At 44.3% G+C, this 21,628-nt stretch overlaps 1 protein-coding gene and 1 pseudogene across 3 annotated transcripts in view; both read right to left on the reverse strand.

Annotated features, from left to right (window-relative positions):
• Window positions 1–841: 841 nt before the first annotated feature.
• LOC146597464 (protocadherin-15-like) overlaps window positions 842–21,628 on the reverse strand; it is a 593,579-nt gene continuing 572,792 nt past the window's right edge. Inside the window, exons 36-43 of one of the 3 annotated variants that reach the window (XM_085302026.1) lie at window positions 20,179–20,397; window positions 17,355–17,465; window positions 9,219–9,240; window positions 8,509–8,547; window positions 8,019–8,092; window positions 7,071–7,203; window positions 4,822–6,285; window positions 842–1,718 (exon numbers count right to left, since the gene is read on the reverse strand). In XM_085302026.1, coding sequence (XP_085158152.1) covers window positions 1,164–1,718; window positions 4,822–6,285; window positions 7,071–7,203; window positions 8,019–8,092; window positions 8,509–8,547; window positions 9,219–9,240; window positions 17,355–17,465; window positions 20,179–20,397 — 2,617 coding nt within the window. In that variant the 3' untranslated portion in view covers window positions 842–1,163. The remainder of the gene's footprint in view (window positions 1,719–4,821; window positions 6,286–7,070; window positions 7,204–8,018; window positions 8,093–8,508; window positions 8,548–9,218; window positions 9,241–17,354; window positions 17,466–20,178; window positions 20,398–21,628) is intronic. The other 2 variants (XM_085302025.1, XM_085302024.1) reach the window with 2 other exon arrangements.
• On the reverse strand, window positions 11,832–13,390 carry LOC146597465 (protocadherin-15 pseudogene; annotated as a pseudogene).

Below are 21,628 nucleotides of genomic sequence, written 5' to 3' on the forward strand. Positions count from 1 at the left end.
TTTTTTTTTTNNNNGTAGGCTACATTGCATTTCTCATATGCCTGAAGACGAGCACTGTCACTCAATGTATTTGCTCGGAAACCTCAGGTTGAAAGGCGGGGTGGGGGGCAGTGTCTGACCCAAACGTTGCAATTACATCAGCTTGTCTAACCGACAGCTCTTGGCATCCACACCTCGCCGTTAATCTTAGTTAAGGCGTCAGGAAAAGAACGGTGATGCCTGTCGTTTACTGATAATCGCACGCGTTTCTCCACTGCCTCTTCCTCCCTTAGCCTGATTTAATCTCATCCTGAGAAAAAGAACAACCTGCGTAACGCAACGGGACGCTCTTCTCACGTGAATATTTATGCAGTCCTGGACTGGAATAAAAACTGGAGCTAAGGACCATGCAAGCAAGAAAACAGGACTGACGTGGGGAGAGACGAAAAACCGACTGGAGAAGAAAACGGGAACAAGACAATTTGCAAAGGAAAAAGCACGGCCAGGTAACTCTGAATAAGATTGATTGCTCTACATTTTCCTCCTCTTTGCAATTTYTCATCACCTGTAATGTTCTGCTCCACGTTAAGTTCTCACGCACGCTCAGGTCACTCTTAGACATGTTTGCTCTCTTYGCATAAACTGGTACCTCGCTGTCGCCTGCGGCACTGTCGCTCAAATTTAAACCAGCCGAGGACTTGCTCCATTGACTTCCATGGATTTATTTTTAATTTATTACTCTTGAGTTCAGAATCAAGTGCTCTGGATATAAATCTAGAACATAAATAGACAATTTCCAAATCTGAACAGTAGAGCCACAAGTACCACACAGAAAACCGAGCTAGGCATGTAGAGAGCTGTCTGAAAAGTTAACCAAATGTTGCTRTGCGTTTATTAGTAGTTTGCTGTTTATTAAACGATAACCAAGATCCAAAAGAACTAATAAACTCAAAACGAAGGCTTATTTAGTGAAATGGGAGCCTGTCAAAATAGTTTTGGGGGAGGACAATTAATTGGTACAAATATGAGTGCAAATTTTTTTTCTTTTTCACCTTTAAAGCATGTTGTCTGTAGTATACAACGTAAGTGCACAATACAAATTTCATACATTTTCCTCAGTGACAATAAAAAGCGCAGTTTATTATAAACTGAAGTAAAAATTAAAATCGAAATTAAAAAAAAAATCACAGTTTCGTCATTGGTATGTGAAGGTTATTCCAGGGGCCCATCCAGAGCTCCTCTTCGTCGGACTGCGTGTGTTCGCTGTGCGACTCCAAGGGCTCTTTGACATCCTCGTTGTCAACGACCGACTCCTGCTCTTCTGTGCTTTTCATTTTGGTGCCCCCCGGCTTCGTTACCGCGTTTTCGGCCCCTATAGTAGAGGACGCAAACGAGACGCTACAGGGTCTTGTGTTCATTTTGTCGCTCGCAGCCGGTCCCATCGACAAGGTGTTCAGCGGGACGTTCTCCTCGTGTGTCACCGCGAGCTTGTCCAGTTTCTTGAAGTGTTTCCCCAGCCTCACTGGAGACGTGACTTTTAAATTATTAGCAAGGCAAACGCGGCGCGTTCTGACAACGGAGCCGTTCTGTGCAATGTAGATGTTACCGTTGATGTTGGTTTGGATATTGGGGTTATTCAGACGATTCCTTTGACTGGAGTCCGGAGCGCTGTCTTCTCCGGTGGAGCTGGTCTCGTATTCGGGGTCGACTATCAACTTGATCCTTTTCTTCCTGGCCCACTGTTTGACAATAAATAGAAAAGTCATTAAATGTATTTCTTACATTTTCTTGTCCTTCCTCCACCGTGTCCGTATCTACCATTTATCTAGGTGCTTCACCTGATTTTTCATAACTTTGTCTTTTTTCATCCTTTTAGATCATACACTATGTCCTAACCGTTCTGATTACGACTCGGAGACAACAGCATATATACTTAATGCCAGAACACACAAACTGAAAAGTTGTAAAATGGAAATGGCATCGTGTCATTTAGATGGAGTGTGTATGTATATATAAAAAAAAGATGTTTTTCCTTCATGCTTGGAACACAATGACAAGTTTGAGGGTTTCCCCCCCCCCTTTTTTTTGTTTTTGTTGTTGTTGTTGTTGTTGCTAAAGATGCATTCAGTTGTGCTCCCGGTAAACCAAAGTGCATCTTATTGGAACAATTTCTGGAAACAGGGGCCTTATGTTTGGAAAGTAAACTTAATAAAAGTGGTCATCTGCAAATAGCATTAGTGGTGAAGTAGTCACGTTTTCACAATACAATGTCCCAGCCTGTCTTACAAAAAGACCTGCGCAAACCAGCTGGACTAATATCCCTTCTAACAGCAATTAGAACGCATTGATGGCAAGGAAATGGATATTTCGAAGATATTACTCTACTTTGGGGTAAATGCTTAGGCAAGCATTGGAAGATTTCTTCTGGAGTGCTACTAAACCGTAACGTCAGTGCAGAAACGGCATCGAGCAGATCTGTTTTACGTGCAGAACGCATCAAGGAGAAACTATCCCAGGATCCGCACAAGGGAAATTCTCAGGCACTGTGTCGGCAAAACCGAGCGGTGAAAAAATAAAGAAATGAATTCTTGCTAAAAAGCTTTGTGCCAGTTGAAATCTAGCGGAATTGCTGGAGATGCTTTGTTACTAAATGCAATTAAGACAATGAAGAAAAAAAGACTTAGAGTTTTATAGAATTTGAATACATTTTCCAAAGAGTTAACGTGAACTTAATTTCTGCATTGCTGTGACTTTGTACTACTAGTGATTACACAAAACCCATTTCTTTTTTTTAAGTTATAATTGATCTTTTTTAAAAAACCTGCTGTCTTGCAACACACTGCTACCAGCTCCCATCATTCTTCGATTAATAATGGAAACACCGTTATTTCACTAAGGCACTCAAGCATGCACATAAGAAAAGCTGATCATCAGAGAAAGAAAATCATGCAAGGTACAAACGAGTGATAGTAATTCTTACACTTTTGAAAAGTTACACTCTGTACAGCTTACTTACAGGCCTTATTCGACCTTTCGCTCTTGATAAAGGCACGCAATTTTCTTCATGCTGATATATTTAGGTGGATGAATGAATAGTCTGACAATTTAAGATAGGCTCTACATTAAATGGCTGTGTGCAGCTGCACCGTAAGTGCTGCATGGGAATGCAAAAAAGTGGTTAACTAACCATAAACCTAGCTTACACTTCAGCCGGAATTAAAGCCAACGGTTGAAAATTTGCGATCGCCTGGGCACTTTGCAGCAAACTGGCGATAGAAACACAACCTCTGCAGGAACGCAAGCTGGGGGCAGCTTGCAAAATGCCGCGGTACTGTGTGTGTGCTGCTGTGCTTTCTGCATCTCCAGGATACACCAGAATTTGTACCACCTCTGGAGTCCTCAGCCACAAGAATAATCCATTACGGGCTCACCAAAATTTGTATTTTATTTAGGCTTTTTTTAATGTATCTGGAAAAAACCAATAGTGTTTGCCAAACAGCTCCGTGGCTTTTGAGACAAGGTAAATAAAGTGCAGCTTGTGCGCTCACAAAGCTTTAACGCCGCGTGTGCTGGCAGCACGGACAAAAGCTCTGTGAGGCCGTACATCATGCAGAGGTTGTTTCCCATATAGAAACACAAAGGCCACTTGAGTTATAAATAACAGAAACGCTCCCTACRCTGCCACGCTCATTTTGAGCAGAACCGTGCTAATGAAAATGCTGTACTATTCCCCTGCTGCCTGACACCAGCTATTCCAGGTCGCCAAATTTTGAAAGGCCAATAACCAAAATACAGACCACGGGGTGATGGTTYCCTTCAGCAACTCTTTTGCAGTTACGCCTCTCGAACTCTAAAATACCACTAACGTACGTGCGGGTGCGAAGGGGAGAGGTCGGAAGACGTAACCCATTTCTCTTCTGTGGGCTAGCTCACTTCGTACGCCCACCTCTGCATCTCTGCCTTGCTCTTCACCGCTATCGGAAACCGGAATCCCACGAGCAGGGAACGGTTTAATCCCAGCTCTGCTAGTAACACCCTGCAGTCTGAGGCGTGTTGCTTTAATGCTATTTCCATTTCCCTCCCTGTGAACAGGGCTAATATTTACTTCGGAGAACTCTTTGGAAGATTAGCAAATTGTATGTGGTAGGGGAGCGTGTAGTGGAACAGCACATGACTGCTAAGGCTTTTCATCCTCCTCCTCCTCCTGAACTCTTCAGTGAACTCCGTACATTTTGCTCCTTTTCCTTCCTACAGCGTGCCACTTTGTGACAAGACACATGAACGTGAATGAGCCCGTGATGGATTTSTGCCCTCAAGTTCCTTAAGCCATCCACCACGGCTAATGCAAAACGCCACCTTACTGCGCACCGCGACTTCCAGAATGCAAAAAGGCTTAAATCTAAGCATTAACACACTGCCTTTTCTTGTTAAAATTAGCAGAGGAAAAAATATGTGCTCCTTCCCGCCCCTGTGGGATGAAAATTAATCTCTCTACAGCCACCATTAAGTACACCTGAGCAGGACTTAACATTTGTTTGTTTTTCTCTAATACTTCCTTTCTTAAGACAGCTTTTAAGATTTAAAGGCTGACGCAACACACTTTGACCTTTTCTTTTTGGCCATCTCCAGGCAAGCGTSTACTGCTTAGGAAAGACCACACAGAAGGCACAGCAAACAAGACCACTCCTTACTGCGAAACGTCCACCTGCCGTTCTGCCTTTTCTAAAARGCTGTGGAATCACCGGTGGTCTCGGACTCGGTAGCGGCAGTGTCCAGGGTCTCGTCTGACCGCGACTCACTGTTTTCCAGGGATGCTTTCTTTCTCGTTTTCCTTTTTTTCATGTTGGTGTCAGAACTCTGATTCTCAGTATCACGGGAGGCATCGGTTTTGCTAGAGGTGCCACTAGTTGTGCTTTTTGTCCCTTTGGTGCTTTTGGAAGTGGTGCTGATTTCGCTTTCCAGGCAACTAGATTCATTCTTACTGATAGTCTCCTCTCTGTCACTAGCATCTGTGCTTTCATCCACACGATCRCCATCATTAACACCCAATTTTCCTGCCTTGTTTTCTTTAGCAGTATCAGTTCTTGCATTGGCAGAAGATGTTTCTGGAGCGGCCTTATCATCTACGTTGCCTGCTGTCTCATCGGGGCTTGCATCGACTTGCTCCCCGTCTGTTTGCTCATCTTCTTCTGACACCTCTTCTATCGTGTCTTCTATTTCAAGGCTGGCCGAGGACGTTTTGCTCTTATAGCTGGATCCTGAAGTCTTCCTGTGGCTGGTGTCCCTCTTACTCTCAGTAGCATCAGAACTAGCTGCTGACTTCTGGCTGGAGCGCCTCGCTCCTCCCYGAGAACTACCTCTCCTACTTTTTACACTTGACCTTTCAGAACTTCTTCTGCTGCTGGACTCGCTAGGCCCTGATCTGCTGAATGAACTTTGCGTTGAAGAGCTCCTTGATTGGCTATCTTCATCGCTTTCAGATTCCTCATCATCATCTTCATCTTCAGATGAGTCCTCCTCAGAGTCACTGCTAGAGCTGGATCCAGAGTCRTCATCTTCAGAATCCCCAAAATCGTGCTCATCTTCTTCATCAGAGTCCACAGTGCTTTCAGTTGCTTCATCTTGGTCCAGTGTTACTTTCAAATAGTCTTTATCTTCTGACCCCGAGGCAGAGCTGCTACTCTTCACTGATGATTCATCGTCTGAAGCGTATTTTCTCCTCTTCTTTTTCTTCTTCTCATGATCACTCTCCTCATGTTCGCTTTCTGCTGTGATATTTATTGAAACTCCTGGTTTTGTTTCACCTCCCTCATATTCTTCCTCCCCTTTTCGTCTTGCACGGACTGATTCTTTGCTAGTAGGCTCTTGGATTTTTTTGGTAACGCTAATACCTTTCAACACGTGATTTAGTTTTCTCATGGAAGGTCTGTCATCCGTTGATTTCTGGAAGTAATTTCCCTTGATAATCATGCTGTCCTCACCATCCACTTGGCGAGCTGACATGAGTTTGGCGTAACTGGAATCCATCCTACTGCCTTTTACTTTCTGCAGAATCATTGGGAATATCTTTGCTTTCTTCCACGGAGAACGAGCAGACTCAGCTCTTCGTACTGGCTTGTGAGCGCTTACTGCTATGCGACTTAAATGCATTACTGCTTTTAGTTTCCTTTTTCCCTGGCTGGTCCTATATGCTCTTGCAGGACCAGGTCTTAGATCCATCCCACCACCTACAGGTCTACCTTCCATTTGAGCCCCTGCTCTCTGGCTTATACCTCTGCTTGGAAGACCTCTGCCTTGAATCATTCCCTGCAAATTATGAAAATGGAACTTCATTACGATTTGAAAGAGCACTATTAGGAAAGCTTGTACCTTAAAATAAGACAGAAGGAACAAATGCAACATTTTTTCCAGCACCAAAACTAACTTACCTGTTTCAGGGTWGCTTTATACCAAAGTTATGGGGAATATTTTACTTTTAGAATAGGCAGCTAGCGCACAACTCCCTTACTCTCCAACAGTGAAAAACACTGGCTCATAATAAACGTTATCTCTTCTCAATTAACATCTATGTGACGGATTAACAGTCTAGTATTTCTGAACATTAAATAAAAAATGAACTTTTACATCAACTGCTGTCACTGACATTTTAAAATTGCTTTACGTTCAGTTATGAGCTCTACGATAAATTAATTTAGGTGACTGCTTTTCTCACTGCAAGATCACCAGTTATAGGCTGAATATTAGTAATACTCCACTTGGTTGAGAATATAAAATGAAATTACCTAAGGCTATGTGCACTTTCCATTTAACTAGAAATCCCCGTTGAGAGAAAACCGGAGGTGCATATTAAAAGCAGCTTGGCAATTCCTTCTTATTTCTRGAAAAGGGAACAGAGGGGCTGACATATAGACTTTACCAGTCAGCAGAACAGCAGACTACGATTAGCATGGGAAGAGCTCCTGCTTTGATCTCTGCACAACCGAATATTCTCCTCAATTACAAACAAAAAAAAAAGGGAAAAAAATTTGGCAAGGTTTAACGATGCTTCACCTTGTTACAAAGACCGAATCAGGACGCCGAGGTGCACTTACGTCTTCCGCTGTCGACCCGTGAGGACTGTAGTAATAGCCGCCATCGTTCTCCACCACCACTTCCCCGTACTCGTCGTACATTCCCGAAGGAGACAGCAACCGGCGGCGACTCCCGTACTGAGGCAGCTCGTACCTGGCCGAAACAGGCACCGACGTACGCGTGGGTGTCTCCACGCACGGCAATAAATGCACGTTCACGTCCCTAAAGGACAGCGATGGCTTTGCTCTTTCTCTCTACCTTTGAGAAGGTCTTCAGTGGTTTACATCAGCAATGTGTGTGTGTATATATACACACACACACACGTGTATATACGTATGTACATATATATACATACACGTGTGCGTGTGTATGCATATACGTATACACACACGCACACAGAGGCATGCTTATTGCACTTAGTCCTCTGACAACTGGAAGGATGTAAGTGGGCCAGAATTTCTTCTGAGATACCTGAAATCCTTCTCTGTTTTTCTTTTATACCATTATATAATTATTATAATTATTATTATTATTATTATTATTATTATTATTATTAGGGAAGCCAGGAAGCCAAAGAACAGATTCCCTGGGATCAGTGCTGGAGGACCCCTGCAAACCTGTAAGAAAACCAATGATCCCTAAGCACTGGTACGCATAACAGACCTCATCAGATTTCCCAGTCAGCCAATAAAGGCAAATAAAAAGTGACTATAAAAGCAGCACGATAAATGGGGCAACCTCTCCGCAGTGTAATAATTAGATTCCTAAAGAAGCAAGGAGTTACGCATTAGCCCTTTCACTTTTAAAAAGAGTTTTGTTGTCAGCACGTGCATTCATGGACAAAAAAAAATAAAGTAACCTGGAAGCGAGGAAAAGGGAAGTCTCCAGATCGGACGCTGTGATAACAAACATCACCAGTTTTGAAAAGCAGCATTTTCAGAAATACRTAGGAATAAATTAAAATATACCCGTGCTCGTAACTGTAGTAGTCTTGCCCATAGTATTCCTGACCCGGGTCAATTCCAGACTCCATGCTTAATTCCTGCCAAAAGAGAAACGTTGATTGAACACGTGCCCACAGCAAGACTCATGTAAAAATGCAAAGAACAGTATCCTGAAGTGCAAACTAAGCAGAGAAAAATAAAAGGATCATCATTCAAGCAACGCTGATAACTGACAAGAACCATAACGGGAYGCCGAGAGGAGCATTAAATGCCTGGAAACTTTTCAACCAATGTGACCAACTGAAAGACGCTCRAGGGGAAAACATCAAAATGCAGTAAGTTTCAGGTATTTAATGAGAATCAATTAAATGGGGGCAACAACACCATGAATTTCTTTTTTTTTTTTAATAAAAGGGGAAAATATCCCACTCGGGAAAAGCGAGTTTTCATTAGAAAATACTGTAAAGGTCATTTAAAAGTTACAGAGTAATTAAGAAATAAAAAATAACAATACCTCTGGTCTGAGAAGAGAAGGTCTCAGCAACTGCTGTTGCTACCAAAAAAAAAAATAGAGAAGGATTAATTAGGCAGGAACAATTAAAGCGCAGGTCGTTTTTGTCTGAGTTAAGATCAGAAGAAAATCCTTAAAGCACAGGTGGGTCCAAGCTCTTCACATGGCGACGACCCAGCACGCCACGATCCTTGGGGAAGCCCTAGATCTGACTACGCGAGACACGTAACCTCTGCAAAGGGAGAGAAGACCTCTCTCAACTCAAACTTTCTAATTATTAAATGAGCCTACGCAAGCTTCGGATGAAAACCCCGCGTTACGCGTGCCCGGAGAAAAAAGCGCTGGGAGAACAACGAGCTGCGCTGGGTTGGAGAAAAGGTCTCCGTAGCCCAGCAACAGGCCACCTTGACAGTGGTTAGATCTGCCATCRGAAAAGATACCAAGTGTGGAGGAAAGTCTTTGGGAAGCTACTTTTTGGCGGTCTATAACGCAGCCCTCTCCTAATCCGGAGGCTGCGTCTGCACCACTAGGCTTACTAGCCGCCCGTGAATCTGCACCTCRGGAACGCGCCTAACCTTTTGGAAACAATTTACATTTCTGGCCTCTAAAACATCCTGCAGCAATGAGTTTCATAATTTATCTACGRGTTGTCTGGAAAAAGTACGTCAGCGTAGTTGATATATTTTTACAGTGTAGCTGGAGAGCAGCCTTACCTCTTGCTGTGCATATCCTCGCCTAGAAGTYGGAAAAAGAAAAAGATAGCGTTAGTATACTCCTGTTAAGACTGTACAGAGATGCATACCTCCTCTAAGTCTGGAGAGAGGTGCAAAGATAACGCGATGAGAAATAATTCTAGCAAGAAAAGAAATACGTATCTACCACACAAAGCACGTGTTTCTCGGACAGCCACCGAGAGCGCCTACAACGAGCCTCGGGAGGCTCCCGAAGCAGGGAAATGCCTTCTCTTCTACTYCTGGGCTTCCTGAATCCATGCAAGGTCTTGCTAGAAACTGGCCYGGGGCATCTATTAGTAATTTCTTCTAACAATATTATTATTATTCAAATCACCCATTTCCTACTAATTGCTCAATGGGGCGGGGTGGGGAGTCGCATTATTTTTGCTTATTTGAGGTTATTTTGCCACAGGCTTTTGCGCTCTGGATCTCCCTGGAAATTTTTCTGCTGCCGTTTTAATTCATTTTTCTCGGCATTGATCATACACATGACAAACGCACTTACRCCTATCGAGTTCTGCATTTTTCCCRTTTTGKGCCGAGAAATTAAAAYGTGCCGCCAAACTAGCGAGCAGCAACTTAGGTCTTAGCGTTGCTATTAAGGATGAGCTTGGGAATTTATTTATTTCATTCTTTTTTCAAGAAGGAGAGGGCAAGTGCTCAAAATTGTGCTGCGCTTAGCCTAGCATATAAGAGAGTAGGCTAGGGAAATTCTTTAATTACACTTGAGAAAAATAATAAAGAACAGCGTAGAAGTTTTTTAATTCTTYAATATCACCACCATCTGCAAAGTTCTCATTTGCGATGCAGCACATGGAATTGATTACCAGCATTAAATTAATGCGGTTGCCCACATAATATGAAAGTAATGAATAACTGAAATGAAGCTGGATCCTCAAAAGATGATCCGTGACTTTGCAGAGCCCGCTTGGGCACTGCTGTATTGAGTTTCCCTGTCGCCTACAGCTTCGGAAACAGGAGGTCTTGTGTTGCACGGAGGGTAAGCGAGCCCACTAATCTTCATTGCTTTTGAGTAGACGCTACGCTGTGCATTAAGCTTTGTAACACAAGTAACTCTGAATTTAAATTTGGAATTGAACTTTATTAAAAAATAGCACCGCGCTGTGATTTAAGAGAGAGGCTCCTTTGGTTAGAAGGAAAAAAAATTAAACAAGTAAAAGCAAAAAAGCCCCCCCCCCAAAAAAAATTAATTCACTCAACACAGCACAAGGATCCCTTCTTATAAAAATAAAAATCAAGGCCCAAAAATAACAGGATTTGTTTCCAGGAGGGGATTTGAAAACTCTCCAGCAAAGGGGGAATTGCTCCTGGATAAAAACGATCAGCCAAGGCTTCACGGCTGTCGATCAGAGGGAAACCTTCCCCTCCAAATTGGAAAGCAAGGACTCGGCGCCCGCGAGGACGGGGGTTAGGACGGCAGCTAGTATTCACCGTCGGTACGCAGCAAAAAAAAGGGCAGCAAGCGCGGATTTACACGCGCATCCTGCGCCGACCGTCCACAGGGCTGCACCGCTAACGCCAACGAAAGGAACTGCGATTTGCCCAGCGTGGCAGCTCTCCCAGCTAATGGCATATGATATATCCGGCTTTATACGTGGTTTCACATGAGAAGTCAAAGACTCAGAAACCCCAAGTTTAACCTCACCTGGGGAGCAAATACCTGCTTATCGGCATAGCTTCTTTCCCAGTCTAATGAAATGATTTTTTTTTAAATAAAGGCTATTTAAAAAAAAATACAGCAGGAGAATAAAAGGTTGTATAAATTGCAGACAAAATTAAACTAGGTTGCACAAACTTCCCCGCTTAATAAGGRTTTGGAGAAGGAGGTAGGTGTTCTTCATTAGAAAGAAAAAAAACGCCAAGCGCTGTGGAAATAATGATTATCTCTMGACAGACCGATAAATAATCCATYACCTTTTTGCTCAGAATCGTAACATTCGATACTGAACTGTTTTTTTTTTTTAGTTTTTTTTTTTTTTTATGGTTGCCCATAAGTAAATCCATATTACATGGATTCTTTTTTTTTTTCACAAGCTCTTGAGAAACCTCCACTTCTCGGCGACGCGAGTCAGAGGGACTTTATTACGTTTCAAGAGAAGCAAAAGGGTTGAGCCGTAAAGCTCGTGGCAAAGGAGCTGAAGAGGAACGTCAACAACGTGAACATGCAAAATAATGATAATAATAATAAAAAAAAGACAAACGTATGGGTTTTGTGGTTTTTTTTACATTAAATCATTTACAAAATAAAAACTCTTAACATGCAGTTACAATATATATAAATATATATATACAAAAAAAATGCAATGGAAGGCATAACACAGGTAGGAGGAAGGAAGACAGCCGGATTTGACAGCAAGATTCCTCCYGGGCAAAGCAAGGGGGTCCCAAAATCGCTCCCGAATGAGCACCGATGGCRAGGGCTGCTCAACGGGAAGCACTAGCGACCGCTCTGGTCCTCTCCGACGGAGCCTTGCCTCAAAACGGACGCTTTTCCCCTCAAAAAAAGGTGGGGCGGGCAGACTAAGAAGCGGCGGCGCGGCAGGAGGCGGCGCCCAGAGCGCAGCTCRTAAAATGGCGCCCAGTTACGGACCTCTCGGGCGACAGCTAAAGGGGTTTTGGTACCGGGGGCGACGCACGGCAGAGGGGGGTGGGGGGGGAAGGGGAGAAGAAGTCCCGGTTTCTGGCTTGCCACCCGGCTCGAAAGGTCGCGCGCCGCGAGCGCCCGGCGGCCCGCGTCACAGGGCCGTCGACTGGGACGGGAAGCGCTTCTCGAGCTCCTCGGCGGCGCGGCTCGGGCCGCCGTCCTGCCGGCCGCGCTCGGCCGCCGGCGGCTCCGGCGCGGCGCCCGCCCGGAGCTTCGCGATGGGCTCGGGCAGAACGTGGTTTTTGTCTATTTGACTGTACATGTTGGCCACGGACTTCTCGATGGCTGCTAAGTTCTGAATGTTTTTAAGGATCCCTTTGAGCTCCCTACGAGGCGCTGGCTCGGGCGCCGCGGCCGCTGGCGGCGCGGCCGGCTGTTTGGCAGGGGAGTTTGAGCGCTTTGCAGGGGAGAGGTGCTGGGCGCTAAGAGGACGCGGAGAAGAAGAAGAAGAAAGAGAAACCTTGGGAGGAGACGGAGGAGGTGGTGGCGGTGGTGGTGGCAGCAGAGGAGGGGATGGAGGTGGCGGTGGCAGGAGTGGCGGTGGGGGTGGGGGGATTTTAGGTGGGTCTGGAATGCTTTCTGTAGCTTCTCCTTGGGTCTGAGGAGCTAGGAAGCTTTGGCAAACTGATTTCTTTATCCTAAAAGACGGAGGAGTCGGTTTGCGAGTTGGCGGAGGAGAAAGTTCGTCAGGACAGCCGTGGAGAGTGACGATCACGGAGGGGACCGCGGATGGCTCCGGCTCAACTGCTCGAGGGCAAGGCGCTGGCGAGGCCAGAGGAGAGCGAAGGCAAGGAGAAGCCACCATGCTTTTAGGAGCCTGCTCTAGCACGTTCTCTCCTTCTTGGTAACAGCTACCGTGGCTTGGTGACCGGAAAGATTTTGCATCGGGAGATTTCACTTGCTTCATCTCCTGCAAAGCCTCAAACTGCCTTGCCTTCTCCTTTACCGTTAAGCTGGGGCTAATTATATCTTGGAAAACCGGGCTGCTAATGTCAACCCTGCTAGGCTGATTCGCAGTCCCTGCGTTCTCCGCCTGGAGTCTTTCCTGTTGCCACTGAACGGGATCCATAATAACCGGCCTGCTTAGAGAACCGGGCACGTGTCTCTGGTTAACGTGAGTCGGTAAGGTCCACGCGCGGTGACCGCCTCCCAAAGAGGCATCTTTCAAGACTAATCTTCTAGGAGAAAGAGTATCTAGCATATCGCTTCTTCTCCGCAGCACCCCAGCAGCAGCGGGACTCGGCGCGACACCTTCGACGTACAACGGGTTCTGAGTAGTTAACGGGTTCTCATCGGATAAAAAAGTAATGTTACTTGAAGATTTGGGGAGATTATTGTTCAGTGATCCATTGATATTAGATTGCTTGTGAGCCTCAATAGCACGGGAAGCAAAGCTGCTTATAACTCTCTGACGGTCTCCTTCTTCTAAGACTGATTTTTTTCCCCTGCTTTGTTGGAAATGGTAGAGAAGAAAAAGACTTGAAAGAAAAGAAGATAATCACGTGTAAGGAAACATGCATGGACACAGATTTTTATGAGAGAGAGAAAGAAAAAAAAAGAAGAACTTATGGTATGAATCAGCGCCATAACATCACTTCTAGCAAGCTACTACTAGCCAACAGACGACCACGTTTACTAGACTACTGGGCAAGACATTTACTTTCGTATCTTCTTTAGGGCAGAAGGACAGGAGGAGGACGAGAAGCTGAAGCGGGTTTTCGGCTACTTGGAAAGTTCAAAAAATGTTCCTCTCTCCTTAAAAACTAACCTTAAATTTCAGAAGCAGCAGTGAATCCTGTCTCTTGTCCCTCCGGTGGCACAGTTACGCTGCGGAGTTTTTCGGTGAGCTAATGAGGACGTGTATAATCGCTTTTCCGCCGTTCAAATGGCAGYGGCGCTATGCAATACTGCGCACAGCATATTCGCAAGGATTTTTAACTTAAGGAGTCTCTTGCATCTTAGAATAATTACGCATCGTTACGCAACCTTTAATTGCGCCTTGCCTTGCGTTTTAAGGACCAGCTCTAGGTCACCCCCCAAATCAGAACTGCGATCCAAGCAGGCGTCGAGCCCGGCATCACGGCCCTGGGAGAAGCCCAAGGTGCTGCCAGGCACGATTTTTAAAGCGTTGCCAAGCAAGGCATTCCCCCCCACCTTTTTTTTTACATATACGATACTTATATTCATGCAAAATACGCAAGTATCAGTACATGTACGAATTCCGTCTGTGCACCGCATTACTCCAAACGGTAATTGGGTAATTGGGTAATTACCCAAGCCGAAGCAGCTGGGTTATGCTGAAATGCAACTCAAAAAGYAGGATGTCCCACTGTGAGCTGGAATTTCCCTCGCACCTTTGCGTGCCTTYCTAGCCTATCTTCCTCAAACCCTTTTAAATACCACAAACCTCTGAGCAGATTTTAAAATAAGCGCTATTTTAAAATCGACACCCCCACACTGCCTGCTAGAAAAGCATGCCCTCGACCCTTATTCTAAATAATGCTCCCCTGCAGCTGAAAATAAAATCATTACCTCCATCTGTGACAAGTTTAAGATGCTGGCCAAGTCTGGCCACACCTGATYGCGTTGCCACTTTTGTGCAATTCACTTAAAACTATTCACTATCTGCACCTAATGCTGGCACACCGCATTTTGAATACCACACTTCAAACCTTCCTATCTATTTTCTACGGTTAAGCAACGGCAGCTAAAGCACCGGACGGGTAGTAACGACACCTATGCAAAAAACCAACAAAATGCCACTAAACCTACTTYGAGCAGCTTATAGCGGTCGAGGGGTTTCATGTATTTAAGTAGCTAGATACTAAAGAGGACTTCTTGATTTTAGAGCAGCATCCTTTGAGCTTGGTCAGGCTTCCTCAGGCTGTGAAAGGGTCGTATTTAGAGGCGAGAGAAATGAATGATACTGAACTTGAAGGAAACCCTCCAGTAGAAAGCTCATGCAAGACGACATAACCTTTGCGCTACTGGAACGGATTATTTCGAAAGCTTGGGCGGCAGGAAGCTAATTATTTCCTTGCTCTTCATGCGAGGGATGAAGTTATCCTGGCACATTTTTCCTCTGTTTACATACAGGTGTTTTAACCAAGGAAAAATAATCATTCATCAATCTGAAGCCGTGCATCTGCAAATCGAAAGACGACCACCTGCCTTATGAAGAGCAGACAAGGAGGTTTTGCTCGCACTAACTTTAGTTCAATGAACGGAAAGCAAACCTCAGCGTACGCAGGCGCCGCTGAGCTGCTTTCTAGGCACTGGAGTTACGGGGCCTTAGAAATAATACCGTTCAAGTTCAGCAATCATACCGCATCTCTCCTTTCTGCCAAAGGGATAAAGAGGCGAACGAATATTGAAAACTTCACAGTAAATGTCTTTCCTGTACTGGATCAATGGAGAAATAAAAGATGAGTTTCAGATGGCAAGGTGTTGAACGGGACGTAAAGGAAGGAAAATTAGCTAGCGTTTCTATTAGCTACAGGTATTAAGACAATGAAATGAGCTTACTTACTGATGCCTATGTATCCAAAGACAGAGAGAAACGAAAATTATGAGACAAGGTAGATTTAAAACAAAGGAGCTTCGTTCCATTTCATTTGCTATAAACACCAAATTAAGAAAACAAGACACAAGGCAGCACTGCAAATGAAAGATGACCCTCTTTAGGACAACTCAAGACAGGTAACAGTCTACTAAAATTCACAACGTTAAAAAAAGGCATTTCCCAAAGAATTATTTTGTCAGGTATACTAATGCCTTATAATCAAATAATTGTCAGAAAAACTTCGACAATTTGTAACTATTTTTAACACAGCTATTGTTCTTCATTGTTCTCCTAAAGTATATTCATTTATTTTTAAAGGATTTTTACTGATAGGTGTTTGATCAGTGATGGGTAACAGCCATAAGCAACAACATCTGGGAGAACATATTCCAAGTATGGCATCTTTTTTGGTGGGTAAAAACTGTATCTCCAATCAAAATAGTCGCAGACCTAAGCGCTCATTCTTCAAAGTCAATGCTGAAAATATGTGAATTTGCACCTACAGCTTGCAGTACTAAAACAAAAGTATCTTTGCAGCTACAAACCCAGCAAAATGAAGCTTGTTCTGGGTTTAGTAGAAGGCATTCATCAGTGTAGAGAATGCAGATTCATCCAACAGGATATCTGCTTCCCACTGATAATCAGCTTTATATAACTTCTAACAAAATTAGAAGTCATTCATTAACTTCAGTAGTAATTTAGTTCAATGCAAAAAAAAAAAAATCAGAACTTTACCCAGCCAGATATTTCACTGTATTTGCAAGCGCACCCGTGTGATCCCCTGCGGTGCACAACTAGAAGCGCTCGCATCCAAAATGCTACCATACATTCCTGGGAAACACGCCGTTTTCCTCCCTTCCCGCCCAATCAGGATCATTTCCAAAGGCACGGGAGGAAAACGAGGAGCTGGAAGGTATTCGTGCTCCAGCGATGAACGCAGAGCTTCCCCCGTGTAGGAAAACTCGAGGCAAATGATTGCAACGCAGAGACTGCGTTCAGAAGGCTGGCTTTGCCGTGCCTCCTGAACATCTTGGAAACTCAATCTGCAAAACTTCAGCTCCCTGAGCAAAATAAATAATAACTGAGCAGAAGTCGGGCAATCCCCAGTAACACCAGGACATCTCTCTCTCTCCCTCACCTCCAAACCTATTACAAATGTTATGTTCCTCAGCRTTGCTTGGTTTTTAACATAAACATACACAAGTGTTGCGTGCTTATAAGCAAAAAAAACTCAGCATGGTATAAATTAATTGGCTATTCTCCACTGCAATAGGCTCATACTGAGAGCTAGATTGCTGTCGGAGTCTGTAAACTTCAGATTCACAGAAGCATGAACAGGTAGGCAGCTTGGCAATATTCGTATTTTATGAGCGTGTAATAGGTAAAAGATGTATTCATTGAACTACCAGTGCTTTTCCGGGTTTTTGAGTTCCTTTATGTTTAATTGCAATATTCAAACAATTTCAAATTTAGAATAAAACACCTCATCCTGGAGAGTGTTTCATACTATAGCAAATGGGGCTTTGAGAACAGCTCGTCCTGGCAGCAGCAGCCTGCTGCAGGCTGCTGCTCTAGAGAAGGTATCAAAGCAGAGCATAACCCACCACATCCTGGTCATGCCAGGATTTTTCGGCCACCTGAAAACCCGCTAAAGATTTGCCTGTGCGCTAAGAGAAAACCCTGGTAGCAAGTTATTTCTTTTTCCACCCCGTTTGCTTTTGCTGCAACGGGGCTCAAGCCGGAGCGAGAAGCTCGAGCGGCTGCCGAAACATCCCGCCACGAAGAAAAGCCTTTCCGAGTCGCACCGGACGGAGCGTCGCCGCCCCGGAAAGCGGACCGCGGCGCGGGCCGCGGACGTTTCGGCTCCGCTGGCRCGAAGCGTACTTACATGGTGCTGTCGCCGAGCTCTTCGTAGAGGTTGTTCGGGGCAGCGCTCGCCGGTTTGCCCGCTGGCAAGGCCATCTGGATCCGCGCCGTCTTCGCGCACTCGGCCTGGCGCCTTCGGGGAGGAGGAGGAGAAAGACGCGTTAGAAATGGTCCGTGGCCAGCAAACGCTTTGTTTTTATTCATTCCTCTTTTATTCTTTCATGCAGTTTTCAAAACATTCCTGTCTTTTGCCTTCTTCAAGAGAAAAGTTAAGAACATGAGGATTTTTTTCTGGCTTTTCCTTCTTTGCTGACTCCCAGCACTCTACACCGSGCAGAAACCCCCTGGACCAGCCGTACACCGCTGCCACGGGCTGCATTTCCCAGGAAAAAATGCATGTGCTAGCAGCTAGGCTGCACTGATCAGCAGTTTGAATTTCAGGGAAAATTTCCGCCTCAAAGAACAATTTTCCAATGGAAAGGAGTTTTCTTTCTTTCTTTTTTTTTTTTTTTTTTAACGGAAATCTTTTTTCCGCATGTGCAAATTCAGCATCACGAAAAAATTTCTATTTTCTAGCTAGAAAACAAAACCGAGGCGACATGACAGCTCAGTCCACCTGCGTTCATTTGTGTTCGCGGTCAATACCATCCGCCCTAAATCATTCCTTTCCTTCCTCTGCGGGGAACGGGCTACATCCTGCGTCCCGAGACCCTTCTCGCGTGTTAGCGTACACTAATAAAACGCACAAAGCGGTCCTAAGAGTGACTTGGAAAAACCAAGCTGTACAAGGCTACAGGAAAAAGCTGGAGCGTTGGAAGTAACTTCTTATTGCATTTCAAGCACCTTTAAAAAGAAAAGACTGGTCAGCTGCCAGTATTGCCGTGCAAGAAATAAAGCTGGAAGTTCATACTTACTCTTTGAATCTGTTTTGTTATGCAAAAGAAAAAAAAAGAGAGATAAAAAGGAAGGTTAAACGCATTCCAGTTACAACAACGATCCTCAGCGCTGAACCTAATCGCAGTCATAAAGTAATAAACCAGAGGCTGCTTAATTATTGCGTACATAAAATTACAGAATTAATGGCATGCTTAAAGAGCCGTAATTTCCAGGACTGAAYAGTATTTAGCTGCTGCTTGTGATACTCTCGCACCGATTTTGCAGCCGATATCAGCACGAATGACAGCGGGGAAAACTGCTCCGGCCTCGCAGAAAACCCCACCACCCCCTGCCACCCACATGCAATAGAATAAGGCATGAAAAYGCAAATATGCCTAGAAATATTTAACAGGTAGAGTAGTAGGGGCGTACTTCTCTGTTTTCTCATTTTAACACAYTCGGAGAACGCTATAGAAAATGTCTTTCGCAGTGAAGGTGAATTAYGTTTGGTTCCTATTTAGAAGACGCCAGTTTTCTGTGCTTAACAAATCATATATTATTCACACTTAGCTTCTAGGGTTGTGGTGGACAGTGTATTTCAAAGGTGCTGTTTAGGGGAAAAGAATAACGAATGTTTCTGAGTTGTTTACRTGCCGTAAGTGTAGGCTCTGAGCTGCACTTTACAGTGATAATTTTATACTGAAAAGAAAGCTCATTTAATTTAACTACCATTTTTACAAAGAGTAATAAGTTAAATTAACTCACTGGATCTTAACCTGATCAGCGGTCTGGAAAGCCTTCAAAAAAAGGACCTTAGTCCACATAAAAAGTTTTAAGAGCGCGAAGATCGCAGCAGTTCCACTGSGAGTGCAGCGCGTGCGACAATTACATTTATTCGCCTATAATCTCTGCCACGCAGGGCAAACTTGAGCACCTAGCTTGTCAAGCTTGGTATCGGGGAAAAATACTGAAGCTCCTTGTGAAAAGGAGCACAAGACCGTAAGCAAAACCAGACCAATTTCCCATCCGGCTCACGACAGCTTTTGGTGTTTATTAATGCTGAAATTCCTTTTGCTTTCTTTGGTCCATTTTGCCGAGATTTTTTCTTTTTCCCCAYGAAAGCGTGGTTTATACACAGTGGTCTGCTATAAACCCCACTCCAAGCGATACTTCTCGACAATGAAAACGTGACTTTTGCTGGAACGAAGCTGGGCAGATCCCTGAAAACTCTTAAAAGAGATGGGTGATACTTCTTGACCTAAGGGTGCGCCAACAGAGGTGAGGAGGTGTTTGGAGAAGTTGGAATTTGGAGTTTGAGTGAACCTCAAATGGCCTCCTTCAGAGGAGCTTGTTAATGGTGTTGGTCCTTTAATTAGCCCATGAGCACCATTACTTAAGCCTCTTGAGTCTATGTAAAGTGACCGGAAATATCAAGCAGGTTCGTTCTGCTTCATCTGCGTAGCCTGTTTTGGATAGACTTAAGCTGGCTAAATGGCCAAAATCTTTGTGAAATCCTTATGAAATGCTTAGAATCAAGAAGCGTACAGACGGGGAAGAAATATAACTGAATATTTCAGGACTTCAACAATAACAAAAAAAAAAGTTGAGTCCTCTTACTCTGTCAGAGCTACGCAATGTGACTTCTGATTTTTCTGCTGAACTAGCAAATTTTTTTTCTGCAGTGAACTTCATACCCAAATCTATACTTGCATTTCAAACATCTTGCTTTGGACCTTGCATTCTAGCATGTAACCCAGACCAGTCAATGCCTCGTAAATTTGGAAAATGCCAAAAGACGCCCCTCCTGTGCATTTTCATGTGCACAGCCCCAACAAGCACTGACTATATATAGCAATGAGATGGACGTTAACGGCATTTCCCTGCACGTAAACCGGCAATACAAGAACACTTTCCAATTATAGCATCTCTACAGCAATGTTGCTATCACRAAAATGAGTAGGGGTACTTACTGTCTGTAGCTGACCATAACTATTAAAATAGCTGGCATACAGCAAAGGATGATTATGACAGCCAGAGCAAGTAATGCACCTTCCGTGTAGCCTACGGCTTGCGCCTGCTTCTTGACRTTCGCTACCACGTCTGGGGTGCGGATCTCCAGGATGCGGCCCCCTTGGCCCAGGTATGGCTGAAACTCTTTGTTGATATCGAGCAGTTTGCCGTCCAGGAACCTTCAATGTTGCAAAAAGAGAACGATTACAGCCAAGTTCATTAGCTCTGCTTGAATTACTGTACGGACGGTTAATAGCTATACTCTGATACCTCTTCTTCAGGTGCTTGAGAACATTAGAAATTCCTCATGCTCTCTATGTCAAGGATCACTCTCATTTATTTAATACTAGCACGTGGTTGAAACTCTAAAAAGGAGCGGTGAACTCAGGTTTATTCTCACTTCTGCAAAAAGCACTCCATGCCATGGAAAATGCTGTGCTACGGGTAGGCCAGCCCACTTCCACGAGGAACACCAAAGGAAGAGCAGTGTGGCAAGCTGGCTTTTGCCGTGCGTTTGCCTTTGGTGCTCTGCTGCAGAGGATTGACTAACCCTCCCGCACACATTGCTAAATGCTGCTGTAACCTAAACACCAGCTGGATGCTAATCTAAAAAGGAGTAATTCTTAGAGGGCTTTTCTCAACTTCTTCTCAGCTGCTCTACAGTTTGTCCCCTGATGACATTCCTTTCAACATTAGAAAGAAAGGGACTTGGGGAAAATTATGCTTTTAATCCCCCACCCTCCAACTGCATCAATTCCAAACCTTGCTCTTGCTCCTGCTCCGTTTAGTTAGCCTCCCTGTCTCTACTGATTTAACAGATCGCAACGCTGGTACTACCTATTGAATTATTTAAATAAGACTTCTTTCTGCTGGGCAAGAGGAAAACACAGMGGGCCAGTGATCAGATGGAAAAAAAACTCCAAACTACCCTAACCAAATGATCTCATCTCCTATACAATCCAAGTGACTGAAAACTTTCTGTTGGACTACTTTTTGGTAAAAAGCAGTGTTTTTGAGAATATTTAATTTTCCTGACAAAATATTTTGGCCCAAGTTTTTATTTCCAAAGGAGGAAAAACGTTCCTGGATCAGTTTTAATGTGAGGGCTGTCCATGTTGTAGTGCCAAGTAACAGACTCTAGCTGCAAAGAGCAAAGGCACCGTTTGGGATGCAAAAGGGTCCTGCTGGTTCTTTGCTATAGCAGAAGATCCCCTCCSAGGTATTTTCTCTCCTGCATTACTATGCTCTACGAATACTCACAAGTTAGATTTTGGTTTCTTCCGCAGAACATTTTCCGGGTAATTGAGCAAAAATCTCTTTTCRCAACTTAAAGATCTGCAATGACGGCTTGCAGAACAGAAGTAGCGTACAAACAAAGCTCCGTTGCTTTTGTTGCACGCTAGATGTCAC

The sequence above is a fragment of the Rhea americana genome, unplaced genomic scaffold (genome assembly GCF_003343005.1).
Source record: "Rhea americana isolate MKP2758 unplaced genomic scaffold, rheAme1 scaffold_183, whole genome shotgun sequence".
In the NCBI taxonomy this organism is placed as follows: Eukaryota; Metazoa; Chordata; class Aves; order Rheiformes; family Rheidae; genus Rhea; species Rhea americana.